The sequence below is a fragment of the Carcharodon carcharias genome, chromosome 10, assembly GCF_017639515.1.
Source record: "Carcharodon carcharias isolate sCarCar2 chromosome 10, sCarCar2.pri, whole genome shotgun sequence".
Taxonomy (NCBI): domain Eukaryota; kingdom Metazoa; phylum Chordata; class Chondrichthyes; order Lamniformes; family Lamnidae; genus Carcharodon; species Carcharodon carcharias.
Genome location: NC_054476.1, coordinates 126,093,301 through 126,107,692, shown reverse-complemented (window position 1 = coordinate 126,107,692; position 14,392 = coordinate 126,093,301). Strand labels below are relative to the sequence as shown.

Here is a 14,392-nt window from a genome sequence, read left to right as displayed (position 1 = left end):
GGCTGGAGGTCGGGTCATGTACATGCATGTGAGAGAGTCTGTATGTGAGAAAGTCTGTGTCTGTAAGAGTCTGAGCGTGTGAGAGAGACTGAGCATGAGAGAGCCTGTGCACGTGAGAGAGTCTGCACGTGAGAGGGGGAGCCTGCGCGTGAGAGAGAGAGCCTGCGTTGTGAGAGAGCCTGCGTGTGAGAGCGCTTGTGCATGTGAGCGCCTGTGTGTATGTGTTTGTGTGTGTGTGAGAGCGAGAAAAAGCGTTTGTGTGTGTGTGTGTGTGTGTGAGAGAGCGCGCATGCATATGCGTGCCTGTGTATGTGAGAGAGTGCGTGTGCGCATGAGAGAGCATGCGCGTGTGAGAGACCGCGCGTGCGTGCGTGTGAGAGAGAGCGTGCGTGAGAAAGAGAGAGCGCGTGTGAGAGCGCGCGCGTGCGTGTGAGAGAGAGTGTGCGTGTGAGAGAGAGCGCGTGTGTGAGAGCACGCGTGCGTGTGTGTGAGAGAGAGCGCGCGCGCGTGCGTGAGAGAGAGAGAGCGCATGCATGCGCCTTTGTGAGACAGAGAGAGAGTATGTGTGTGTATGTGTGTGTGAGGCAGAGAGACTTCGTGTGTGTGTGCACGTGCGTGTTTGCGCCTGTGTGTGTGAGAGAGAGCATGTGTATGTAAGCGTGTGTGCGTGTGAGTGAATGGGTGACTCTGGATGATTTTGTGTGAGAGGAAGAACACCGAGTCTTGGAGTGAGTCGGAAACACACACCATGGTTCCTCGTTCCCCCTCCCCAAAAACTCACTCCTAAAGCAAGTCAGGAGAGGAGGAAAACCCAGGCTGAAAAGCAAACCACTTCCGACCCTCACTTTTGTATGAATTCCGCCGAGGCCAGCACGGAATGTGCCCCAGCAGAAGCGAATGCAAGGTCAGTGTTAGTTAAACCCAATTCCTTAGCTCAGACCCAGTCCTCATCACTTCCCTGGTGACCCTGAGACCTAGTCTGTCTCTCTCTAGCTCTGCTTCTTAAACGAAAAAACAAAAACGAAACGTTTTATTAGTGAACCCTGCTGTTTGGCACATTTTAATGGACGTTTTTATTAATTACTCTTCTTTGAAATTTATTGCTTTGACATTGATATTTTCAAAATTCATGTTTAATGTATGAAAATTTCTCATACCAAAATTTGATCATTGACCCCTTGAGTGAGAAAAAAAATTGAAATGTGCCCCCCCACCACCACCACCAAACCCTGGCCTGAAAAGGTTGGACAAGTCTGGTCTAAACCTTTTGATTCATGGGCCCTCAGAATAGAGGGCTGCCATCTCTGGTCGGATGTATTCCTAGAGAATTCAATACATGACCTCCCATCTCCAGCCACCCTGCCCAGCCACATAGCCTTCTTCTCACATCTCCGGGATTTTTAAGAACAATGAAATTGTTCAAAGAAGATGAAAAAAATTGTTTCATGGTGCTATGAATTTTCATTGGGTTGTTCACAGCAGTGCCCGGGAGATTTTTCTTTAATTCCTGGAGGGTTAGCCATCCGAGAAGACTAGACCGAGGCTTGATGTGTACTGAACTCAAGATCTCCTCATTCTGGAGGAAAGTGAGGCTCAGAGGCAGACCTCCCTAACTGGAATTGAGATCTAGCTTTGGAAAGTCACATTTGCACTGTGTCAGTGCCAACATTTAAGACTCTGGAAACTATCAATAGTTACTGCTGTAAGCCTATCGATCACAGCTTATTAGTTTGGTGCAAATCCAAATGGAGGCAGGCTTACTTACTTAGAACAATGTTTAATGGGTTTGAATGCATGCTATATAATGACCTATGTGGTATAGTGAGTTTCAGTTGGAGACAATAGTCAGTTACTGCAATCCAAACTAGTCGTATGTGTGTCAGCCATGGCTCAGTTGGTAACACACCCGCCTAGGAATCACAAGGTTCTGGGCTCAAGAGACGCTCCAGAGCTTGAGCACAAAAATCAAGGCTGACACTCCAATGCAACACCGAGGCAGCACTGCACTGTTGGAGGTGCTGTCTTCGGATGTGATGTTAAACCAAGGCTCATCTCCCTGCTTGCGTCAAAGATCCCATGGCACTACTTCAAAGGAGATCAGAGGAGTTATCCCTGGTGTCCTGGCCAATATTCATCCCTCAATCAACATCACAAAAAACAGGTTACCACTGGAACTATCGCATTGCTGTTTGTAGGAGCTTGGCGAGTACAAATTAGCTGCTGCATTTCCTACATTACACCAGTGGCCACACTTCACAAGTGCTTAATTGGCTGTAAAGTGCTTTGAGATGTCCAGTGGTTGTGGAAAGTGAAGGTCGTTCTTTTCTTTATCTGTTTTTGGTCAAGCTGCACTAAATATGGCCTGGGCTCTCCAATTTAACTGCATTTCTTAATTCCTCAAACTGAGTCTCTCTATCCCGCCTTGGATTCGTATTCTGATGTCCCCTATTCTGCTATCTGTCTTTGGGGTGAAGCTCTCTGTGGCGGAGCACACCTGTCTATTGCTGGTTCAGTCTACCCTGACTCTAAAAGATCCAGTCCCTGGGTCATATGTCAGCAATTGTTATTTGGGTGAAACAGTGTGAGGGAAAATTTACATAAGACAGAGAGGTGAGTAGGAGATGAGTGTTGGATGGCCCAGGTCAGATAATAAAATAGGACTGAGCCAAGAACAGGTAAATTCACTCACGCCAAATGACCTACATGACCATCCACCATAATCACAGATAACAAGAGGCCAAACTGGAGCTAAGGATACAGGGATCAGCTGATTATATTTTTAAAGATGAAAGTTACTGTAATAAGGTCATGCTGTACAAGCATTTTACTCACAGTCCCTGGGTTCTGCTGGTGGGAAGATTCTCTCAGAGACACCACAGCTAATTGTCTCTGTAGCCGCAACACTTCTTTCTGAGACTCTCTCAGCACACGCTCAAAGTCACTCTGTTTCAACCTGTCGGGAGCCTCCTGTGCACACACGAAAACAGAAAAGGTGCTCTGATTTATTCTAAGACTTTACATGCTGAAATAAGAACTCAGATATGATTACAATATGAATAAATGAGAATAATCATTTTTGGATTACAAGGTGGTACTATGATTTTTCCTTAGAAACCATCATAATCAAATGTATAATAATAGGGTATCCAAAGCAATCAGGTTGAATGTCGAAGTCAGCTAGGATCAATTCTCTTCTGTACTTTTAGCTTAAAAAGCTACAAACTTTGTAAACTGCTAGAAAAAGATTAAATAGAATTCAGATCTATGTTGTGATAGCTGTGATTCAACCATAATATAAACAGAATGAGTAGTTTCTTGGTTCATAAGCGGTTGATTATGTTAAAAACGTATTCAAGAATCATTTGGACAACTCCTAGTTTGTAATGGTTTTAACAACAAAAAAAACTGAATGAGCTGACATCCATCAGACCATTCAGAGCCATCAGATCAATACTGGCACTTCTTTTCAAGTGAAGTCATGCAAGGAGCCAGGTAACATTTATGTACTGTGATTATATGACACAAATTAATCTCACATAATCTTAGGCATGAATTTTGAGTTTGTCATGTCCTTTCTACACCCTAATCTACATTGGAAGGGTTCCGCAACAAAGCATGACCTTAGGTAATTATATGATATAGTATAATAAAGGACTTTAATGGTAAGCTCAATAACTGTTTGGCAAAAAAGACAGACTCCCAGATAGAGTTTTATTTCTGGTGGATAAAACTCCCAACAGAGAGATAAAAACAAAAAACTGCGGATGCTGGAAAACCAAAACAAAAACAGAATTACCTGGAAAAACTCAGCAGGTCTGGCAGCATCGGCAGAGAAGAAAAGAGTTAACGTTTCGAGTCTTCATGACCCTTCAGCAGAACTGCAGAACTTGTCTCACCTGTTATCCCTTTTATACATCCAAATGGGTACTTAGGTTGTTAACTGATAATTAGCAACTGAACTCCTTGTGATTTAACTGTTTCCTTCCCCAACATTTAAGGCTGGAAAAACAATTAGTGCAAATGATTCAACAGAATTTGCACAAGGAAGAGTCATATACAAGTGTGCCACTCAAATATTATCACCATGTGAGTACATTTGTAGGCATTCACTAGCTGAAGTTCCAACCACTGGTTGGTGAGAAGCTGGAACAGCTGCCATGTGAACCCTGTAGATGCAGGGTGATAGATCTTGTGATCCATTAAATCCTGTACATATATGAGGTCAGTTGAGATATCAGCAATCATCCTGTCACCAATCGTCAAATCAGCATCATAGGCTTGGAGTAAATGTGCAGAAATTGTTAAAGGTTGAGAGAGAAGTTAAAAGAATGCTCAGGATACTGGGCTTTATAAATAAAGAATTTAGAGTACAAAAGTAAGAATTTTACGATGAACCTTTATAAAAAAAAAAACTGATTTGGCCTCAACTGAAGTACTGTGTCCTATTCTGGGCACCATACTTTGGAAAGATGGCTGTAGAGAGGGTACAGAAAAGATATTTGAGAAGGATTCTGGTGTTGAGAGATGTATGTTGGTAGATTGGAGAAACTGGGGCTGCTTCCCTTAGACAGAGAAGGTTGAGAGGAAATTTGATAGAGTTGTTCAAAACTATGAGAGGTCTATACAAGAATAGGTAAAAACTGTTCCCATTGCTGGAAGGATCAAGAAATAGGGCACGCAGATTTAGGGTGATTGGCAAAAGAACCAAAGGTGACATGAAGAAAGATTTTTTTACGCAGTGAATGGTTACGATCTGCAGAGGTGGAGCCAGATATAAAAATTGAATCATGATTTTTAGAAAGGAATCTGATAAGCCCTTCAAAAGGTCGAATTTTGCACTCACCATTCTGACTTGGAAATATATTGCTGTTCCTTCACTGTTGCTGGGGACAAATCCTGGAACTCCCTCCCTAACAGCACTGTGGGTGTACCTACACCACAGGGACGGCAGCGGTTCAAGAAGGCAGCTCACCACCACCTTCTCAAGGGCAATTAGGGATGAGCAATAAATGTTGGCCGAGCCAGTGATGCCCACATACCATGAATGAATTAAAAAAAACTTCGCGTGACCGTTTTCAAGCGACATCCTCAATTTTCAGAGGTGTTCATAAATCGACCACTAGTAAAGTTTGTTACAATAATTCTTCTTTTCCCTGCCCTTGCTAGGCTGCATCTCCTCAACTAGAGACGGTCCCCCTCTCATATCCAGGCATAGTAGTTTGCAAAGCCAAGTCTCTGTTGACCACGTAGAACTGCTGTCTATCTAAATTCTTTGATAGCTCAAAGAATAGCTCAAAAATGGCTTCCCCTTCCCTCTTCCCCTTGGCTACGTGAAGCACATTAACCTGTTTCTAGGTGAAAATGGTAATTAGCTATCCTCAACCTGTTACGATGAATGTTTTTAAAAATATTTTTGGGAATATTGTGATACTCTGTAAAGAAGGCTGTATGTGTGTGCGTGTCTGTCCATCGGTAATTAAACTGGGAGAAGACAAGTAAAGACAGCTTGTCTGTGGGAACTGAGAGATGAAAGGTAAAGATGCTAGATGCATACATTTGTAATGAGAGGCTAAGATGAAGTTGGAATTACAAGTAAGTAAGTTGGGTTTTAAAATTTGCTTCAGGTGATAGTTAAGGACTTGATTTCTCAGCTGCTAACTTTCAAAGGACGTTTAAGGACTTTTGCAACTTACAAAGGTTTTATAAGTAAACATTGGAAGATTTTTTTTTGACCCAAAACTGGAGGCAATAGGAAGACATGAAAGATTTTTATATTTCGGGAAAGTTGATTTCAAAGAGGTGCTTAGAACAATGCAGTCTAAGATGTAAGGGAAAGAAAGATATGGAAGGAAAGATGTTTAGTGGAGTTGGGTGGCTGCAGGAGAAGATGTCCTGAGACTAGCTCTGTGCTGAGACAAGTTGTGAATTTGAAGCAACCATCCAGTTTCGAGTCAGAAAGGTCTTTGTTTTAGAAAGCAGTCTGTTCTGAACTTCCTTCAGATTTCCACAGCAGAGTGGAAGAGAGCGAGAAGTCCTGTGGTATACTTTATTAAAGTGGCAGCAGTTTTGCCTTGGATTTTTTTAGTTAAAAATCTATAAGGATGCTGTTGCTGAGTAGTTCTGTGTTTTGACCGACTGCTTTTTTGGGGAGGATGTTTTGTAAGGCTATTTCAACTGTGTAATTTTAATCTTCTGTGTAAGCTATTTTTTATGTTCTTGTTAATAAATCTTTTAATTTTAAAATTCAGAAGTGTTACTGAGATTCTATGCTTCTGGGACCAGTAGTTTTCCCCTTGTTTTCAAGATACAAAACAAAAAAGAAGTTATGATCAGTAAGACAAGTTTCTCTCTGGGACTTGGCTTGTTCAGTGAATAACATTGGCTGCAGTTGTAACAAATCTGGGGGTTCGCCTGGAATTTAAAATTCCTATATTGAACTGGGATTTGTGAATTTAAAGGATACAAGTACGAGGAGAGTACTGAACTCAGGAGTTTTGTATTGAGGGATTTTAAATTGGTTGGACTGCAACATGGCTTTGGCAATTGCTAAGACTTTTTTGGGAGGTGCGACTGTGGAGTATTTGAAATCTCTAACTAAAAGTCAGCTGAGAGTTAGCAGATGAAGTGCAGGTAGAAGTAAAAGCAGAATTTCATAAGGCTTACATGGTTAAAGTACTTACTCAGCATTTAAAGTTACAGGAGGTGACACCTGAACTTAGCGTGTCACAGCTGGAGGTAGTAAGGCTTCAGTTGCAAATGAAGCAGCTTGATATGGAAAGAGACAAAGGCAGAAGTTTGAATCTTAAAAAAGAAATGGAACTGAAAAGACTTGAATTGGAAGAAAAGGGTAAAGAAAGAGAAATGAAAAAACTTAAAAAGAAAAGGACAGATTAAAAGAAACAGAAAAAAAGCTTCAATGGGAAAAGGAGGAACAAGGAAAGGAAAAGAAAAGATTGTAAGAAATAGAAATGAGAAAGCTTAAACTTCTGAAAGAGAAGTTAGCAAGTGAGGAAAGAGAGAAGGAAAGAGATAAAGAGCTTCAGAGGGAGAAAGAAGCCAGACAATATGAATTGTCTAAAGTGAAGCTTAGAATAAAGGAGGAAAGGAGGGATAGTGACTCAGATGTGACTTTCATTCCTTTGAGGAATTTGATTCAACTCAAAATCTTCAGTTAATACCTAATTTTACGGAGGATGGAGTTGAGAGATATTTCACCTCATCTGAGAAGATAGCTATAAAATTTGCATTGGTCAAGAGATGCTTGGACTATGATGTTAGAGTGTTTTGTCAGGTGCAGCAATGAATGTGTATGCTAGCTTATCAGTGGTGCAAAATGCAGACTACGAGGTAGTAAAAAAGGCAATACTAAATGGTTATGAGCTTGTCCCTGAAGCTTACCAGTTAAAGTTTAAGAGTTTAAGAAAATCAGACATTTGTAGGGTTTTCAAGAGAAAAAGAAATTCTCTGGGATCAAGGTTTTGGACATTAAAGTTAGACAAGACTTTTGAAAATGTAAGAGAAATTATGATTATGGAAGAATTTAGAAATAGTTTTCTAACAACTATCAAGACATATTTAGATGAAAGACAAAAAATAAAATAAAAAGATCAGCCAATACTTATGATATTTCACACAGACAACTGAGTGTAGGAAAAGAATCCTATGGGAGTCAGCAAGGAAATTGGAGGTATAGAAAACCTAGAGATGATAAAAGTATTAGTAACAAGGAGTCAGTTGAAGGACCAGGTGAAGGCAAAGGTGAAGGAAGAAAAGTAGTGTGTTACCATTGTAACAAGGCTAGGCACACAAAATCAAATTGTTGGAGGTTAAACGAGAGACCGATTGCAGTGATAGGAATTCAGAAGAGTTTTGTAAGTAAAAGTGCTCTGGGCTCTGAGACCCAAGTGCAAGACAGACCAGTAGCCTTTGTACAGGTGAAAAAGGAAGAGTCAGTGTTAGCCAGAGAGGTTGGAATGTGTTCACAATCTACCCAAGGAAGTTCTGACGGAGAAGTTACGGAGATGTTTAAAGATTTTATATGTGAAGGCAGAGTATATCCATGTGTTCCAGGAACAGCAGGAAAGACAGTTAAGATTTTAAGACATACAGGGCGAGCCAGCCATTAATGTTATGGGATAGTGCCATCTGCTGTCCACAAGGGTTGTTACAGGAGAAAGTGTTAGTTAAAGGAATTCTTGGAGGGTTCAAGCCTATTTTATATAAAGTATATTTAAAGAGTGATTTAAAAACAGGAGACGTGATTGTTGGAGTATGGAGAAATTGCCTATTGCAGGGGTTCAATTTATTCTAGGGAATGATATAGCTGGATCATAAATCTTGACAACACCTACTGTAGTAGAGAAACCTGTTGAGATACAATCAACAAACGTTTTACAGGAAGAGCATCCTGGATTGTTTCCAGTTTATGTGGTGACAAGGTCACAGACACAAAACTTAAACAGGAAGAGGAAGAATCTAAAAGACAGGGGGAGAATACTGAGCCTCAGTTGGTTGGTCAATCCTTGAAAAGATTACTCAGGAAGAGAAGATTAGAGAGGATGAGGCTGAGGTGTTTAGTTCCTTGAAGTTACTGGAGTTAGTGCAGCAGGATCCAGACTTAAAGCAATTATTCCAGACAGCTTATTCAAAAACAGAAGCAGAATACATTCCAGAGTGTTATTACCTTAAAAACAATGCCTTAATGAGGCAATGGAGACCGCCTCATGTCCCGGCAGATGAAAAGTGGTTGTGAGTGCACCAGGTAGAGATACCATCTGGGTATCAAAAATGAAATTTTAAGAGTGGCTCATGAAATTCCATTGGCTGGACATTTCGGAATTAGGAAAATTTAAGCTAAGATGCAAATACATTTCTATTGGCCTGGACTAAATAAAGATGTAATTAAATTCTGTCAAATATGCCACACATGTTAAATGATAGGAAAACCTCAGGCAATGATTAACCCTGTACCTTTAATTCCAATTCCAGCATTTGAGGAACATTTTAGTAGGGTCTTCATTGATTGTGTAGGACCCCTCCTTAACACTAAAAAAGGAAATCAGTATTTACTGATGATCATGGATGTGTCCACAAGATTTCCAGAAGCAATACCTTTAAGGAAAATCACAACAAAGGTGACTGTAGAAGAATTCACCAAATTCTTTACACAATATGGGTAACCAAAAGAAATACAGTTGGATCAGAGTTCAAATTTCATATCACAGCCCTTTTAAAGGGGTAATGAACAACTGAGGAATAAAGCAAATTAGGTCTTCAGTCTATCTCTCTGAATCAAAAGGTGCTTTAGAAAGGTGGCATCAAACTCTAATTGCCCTCAAGAAGGTGGTGGTGAGTTGTCTTCTTGAACCGCTGCAGTCCCTGTGGTGTAGGTACACCCACAGTGTTGTTAGGGAGGGAGTTCCAGGGTTTTGACCCAGCGACAGTGAAGGAATGGCGATATATTTCCTAAGTCGGGATGGCGAGTGGTTTGGAAGGGAACTTCCAGGTGATGGCGTTCCCGTGTGTCTGCTGCCATTGTCCTTCTAGATGGTGGTGGTCGTGGGTTTGGAAGGTGTTGCCTAAGGAGGCTTGGTGAGTTTCTGCAGTGTATCTTGTAGATGATACTGTCCATTGATGGTGGAGGGAGTGAATATTTAATGTGGTGTTTGAGGTGCCAATAAAGCAAGCTGCTTTGTGCTGGATGTGTCAAGCTTCTTGAGTGTTGTTGGAGTTGCACTCATCCAGACAAGTGGAGAGTTTTCCATCACACTCCTGAATTGCGCCTTGTAGATGTGGACAGGCTTTGGGAATTCAGGCAGGATTCCTAGCCTCTGACCTGCTCTTGTAGCCACAGTATTTAAATGGCTAGTCCAGTTCAGCTTCTGGTCAACTGTAACCCCCCAGGATGTTGATAGTGGGGGATTCAGCAATGGTAATGTCAAGGGGCGATGGTTGGATTCTCTCTTGTTGATGGTCATTGCCTGGCACTTGTGGCGTGAATATTACTTGCCACTTGTCAGCCTAAGCCTGGATGTTGTCCAGGTCTTGATGCATTTGAACACGGACGGCTTCAGCATCTATGTTCAGCAACATTTGCGACTCCTTTGTGCAATCATCTGCAAACATCTCCGCTTTTGATTGTATGATGCAAGGAAGGTCATTGATGAAGCAGCTGAAGGTGGCTGGGCTTAGAACACTACCCTGAAGAACTCCTGAGGTGATGTCCTGGAACTGAGATGATTGACCTGCAAAACCACAACCATCTTCCTTTGTGCTAGGTATGATTCCAACCAGTGGAGAGTTTTTCTCCTGATTCCCATTGACTCCAGTTTTGCTAGGGCTCCTTGATGCCACACTTGGGTCAAATGCTGCCTTGATGTCAAGGGCAGTTACTCTCACCTCACCTCAGGAGTTCAGCTCTTCAGTCCATGTTTGAACCAAGGCCGTCATGAGGTCAAAAGCTGAGTGACCCTGGTAGAACCCAAACTGAGTGTCAGTGAGCAGGTTATTGTTAAGCAAGTGCCACTTGACAGCACTGATGATGTCCCCTTCCATTACATTACTGATGATTGAGAATAGACTGATGGGGCGGTAATTGGCTGGGTTGGATTTATCCTGCCTTTTGTGTACAGGACTTACCTGGGCAATTTTCCGCATTGCCAGGTAGAAGCCAGTGGTCTAGCTGTACTGGAGCAGCTTGGCTAGGGGCACAGCAAGTTCTGGAGCACAAGTCTCCAGTACTATTGCTGCAATAGTATTAGGGCTCATAGCCTTTGCAATACCTAGTGCCTTCAGCCATTTCTTGATATCACACGGAGTGAATTGAATTGGATGAAGACTAGCATCTGTGGTGCTGGGGACTTCCGGAGGAGGCTGAGATGGATCATTCACTTGGCATTCTGGCTGAAGATTGTTGCGAATGCTTCAGCCTTATCTTTTGCACTAATGTGCTGCGCTCTTCCATCATTGATGATGGGGCTATTTGTGGAGCCTCCTCCTCCAGTGGGTTGTTTAAGTGTCCACCACCATGCACGGCTGGATGTGGCAGGACTGCAGAGCTTAGATCTGATCCTTTGGTTATGGAATCATTTAGCTCGGTCCATTACTTGCTGCTTATGCTGTTTGGCACACAAGAAGTCCTGTATTGTAGCTTCACCAGGTTGACACCTCATTTTTAGGTATGCCTGGTGTTGCTCCTGGCATGCCCTCCTGCACTCTTCACTAAACCAGGGTTGATCCCTTGGCTTGGTGGTATTGGTAGAAAGGGGGATATGCCAGGCCATGAGGTTACAGATTCTGGTTGAGTACAATTCTTCTGCTGCTGATGGTCCACAGCGCCTCACATTTGCTCAGTCTTGAGTTGCTATTTCTGTTCAAAATCAAGGTGGTCGCGCCACACAACACGATGGAGGGTATCCTCAATGTGAAGATGGGATTTCGTCCACACAAGGACTGTACAATGGTCACATCTACCGATACTGTCATGGACAGATGCATCTGCAGCAGGCAGGTTGGTGAGGTTGAGGTCAAGTATATGTTGAAGGGTCATGAGGACTCAAAACATCAACTCTTTTCTTCTCCGCCGATGCTGCCAGACCTGCTGAGTTTTTCCGGGTAATTGTTTTTGTTTTGGTTTATATCATTGCCTGCTGGTATAGAAAATGCACCAGAAATGCAACATTTCAGAGACTAGCAAACAAAGTGATTGAAGGACTAAGCAATTGTACTATCAATTTTGATGACTTAGTGGTTTTCAGTCAAGCCTGGCAGCAACATTGATGACACTTAAAGGAACCGTTTGCCCGACAAAAGAAGCCAATTTGGTTGTAAATTTGGCTAAAAATGAATTTGCGAAAGCAAAAGTTACTTATTTAGGCCACGCTGTTGGACATAGTCAAGTGGCCCCACAAGATGCCAAAGTAAAAGCTATCGTAGTTCCAAGTGCCTACTTTGGCAGCGTAATTGCTCCACTGACTGGGTTATTGGAAAAGAACAGGAAATTCCAAAGGACACGAGTGTCAGACTACATTTGGCAGCTTGAAAGCTGTACTAACTACTACCCATGTTCTAGTAGCACCTGATTATACAAAGCATTTAAAATGCCTATTGATGCCAGTAATGTGGGTGCTGGTATTGTGTTGCTGCAGGAAGATGAACTGGGACTTGAGAAACCAGTGAGGTATTTCTCAAGGAAGCTGAATAAGCATCAGAAGAAATATTCAATTGTAGAAAAAGAGACTAAGTTTAGTTCTGCCTTTGCAGCATTTTGAAGCATATGTTGCAAACAACTCTTCAGAGACAGTTGTACATACAGACCACAATCCTTTGAAGTTTCTGGAAAAGTTTTGAGATAAAACGCCAGACTGTTCCGGTGGTGTTTATTATTGCAACCGTTCAATTTAAAAATTATACATGGGGCTGGACAAGAGAATTTAATTGCAGAGAAGTTGTCAAGAGCGTAAGTTCAAAAGGACTTGGATGTTGCGGAATTGAGAATGGACTGGAATTAACTCTATTCTTACAAAAAATTGCATATATATTCATAGTTGATGCATGTACACCATAGTGTAATAATTTTATGTGTACAGATAAGCATAAAAAGTAATACGAAATGGGTTGAGAAAATGAAAACATCTTTTTGAAATGTGATGTTTCACTTTTTTCCATGGAGGTGTGAAGATGGAAGTTATCTTTTTTAATATTTTTGGGAATTATGTGGTATTCTGTAAAGAAGGCTGTGTGTGTGCGCGCGCATGTGTCTGTCTGTCCATGGATAATTAAACTGGAGAAAGGCTAGTAAAGACAGCTTGTCTGTGGGAACTGAGAGATGAAAGGTAAAGGCGCTAGATGCATGCATTTGGAATGAGAGGCTATGGTGAAGTTGGAATTACAAATAAATAAGCTGGGTTTTAAAATTAGCATTAGGTGATAGGTAAGGACTTGACTTTTCAGATGCTAAATTTCAAAAGGAAGTTTAAGGGAATTTTAGCAATTTACAAAGGTTTTATAAGTAAACAATGGAAGATTATTACATTTTATTTGACCTGGAAGTGAAGGCTATAGGAAGACATGAAAGATGTTTATATTTCAGAAAAGTTAAGTTCAAAGAGGTGCTTAGAACAATGGAATCTAAGATGTGAGGGGAAAAAAGACATTTAAGGAAAGATGTTTAGTTGAGTTCAGGTGGCTGTGTGGGGAGATTTCCTGAGACCAGATCTGTGCTGAGAAGAGTTGTGAATTTGAAGCATCCATCCAGTTTCAAGCCAGAAAAGTCTTTGCTTCCAGAAAATAGTCTGTTTCTGAACTTCCTTTGGATTTCCACAGCAGAATGGAAGAGAGTGTGGTATACTTTGTTAAAATAGCAGCCTTGGATAATATTACTGGATTTTTACAGTTAAAGATCTATATGCGAGCTGTTGCCAAGCAGTTTACTTGTGTGTTCTGACCAAGCAGATTTTTATGGGGAATGTTTTGTAAGACTGTTTCAACTGTGTGATTTTAATCTTCCGTGTTTAAGTTTTTTTCTTCTTGTTAATAAATCTTTTAATTTTAAAATCCTAAAAGTGTTTTTGGGATTCTATGCTTCTGGGACCAGTAGTTTTCCCCTCATTTTCAAAATATAATACAAACAATGTTATGATCAGTAAGAAAAGTTTCCCTCTGGGACTTGGCTTGCTCAGCGAATAACACTGGCTGCGGCTGTTATAGGCTCAACCGGAGAGTAAAGGCGATCAGCTCACAGGAGCAGACACAAAAGACAGAGACAGAAAGAGGAACACAGAAAATTCTTGAGCGGAGAAGAAGCAAAGCGTTCTCAGGAAGAGGTCAGTTTTTCTGTTTAGCAGAAAAAGAGACATGAGCTCTTAGAGGTACTGTGCGAGCTGGCTAAAAATGTCTAAAAGACAGAAAGCTGTGCAAATAGCTCGGAGACACGCAAGAGCTGGGTGTTTTCCCAGGAGTGGCCAAACCATGAACGATGGTATTATTTTTGGTCGGTTGAAAAGGAACGCTGGAAATCTACACCATCAGGTTCATTGTGAGGGTTCATAGAAGTATGCCTTGCTGATGATAATCATACCCATGAAACTTGGAGGTGAAAGCTGTTGTTATATAGGAGTCCTGGCCTACCCTGCCTGAGTAAAGAAAACCATATTATAGAACTGTGTAGCTACTTACTGCCACATTTGTGCGGGAATGATGAGGGTACTTGTAGTTTGTATCTTTGTTGTACTGACTATTCAAAGTGAAATTTACCTTTTTATTTGAAGTATCATTTTCCTGTTAATTCATGTGTAATTTGTGTTGTTTCTGATTCCTGCTAAAGTAAAAAGCTACAAAAAGTGGAATCTTGTAGGTAATTTCTTGACTTGGGGTTATTCAGTAAATTTTGTGA

At 41.4% G+C, this 14,392-nt stretch overlaps 1 protein-coding gene across 8 annotated transcripts in view; it reads right to left on the bottom strand.

Moving 5' to 3' along the window:
- The window catches only part of LOC121283223 (RIMS-binding protein 2), a 340,915-nt gene that overhangs the window by 151,343 nt on the left and 175,180 nt on the right, over nt 1–14,392 (bottom strand). For all 8 annotated transcript variants that reach the window (XM_041197524.1, XM_041197521.1, XM_041197525.1 and 5 more), the window contains exon 5: nt 2,833–2,967. In XM_041197524.1, the coding sequence (XP_041053458.1) occupies nt 2,833–2,967 (135 nt within the window). The remainder of the gene's footprint in view (nt 1–2,832; nt 2,968–14,392) is intronic.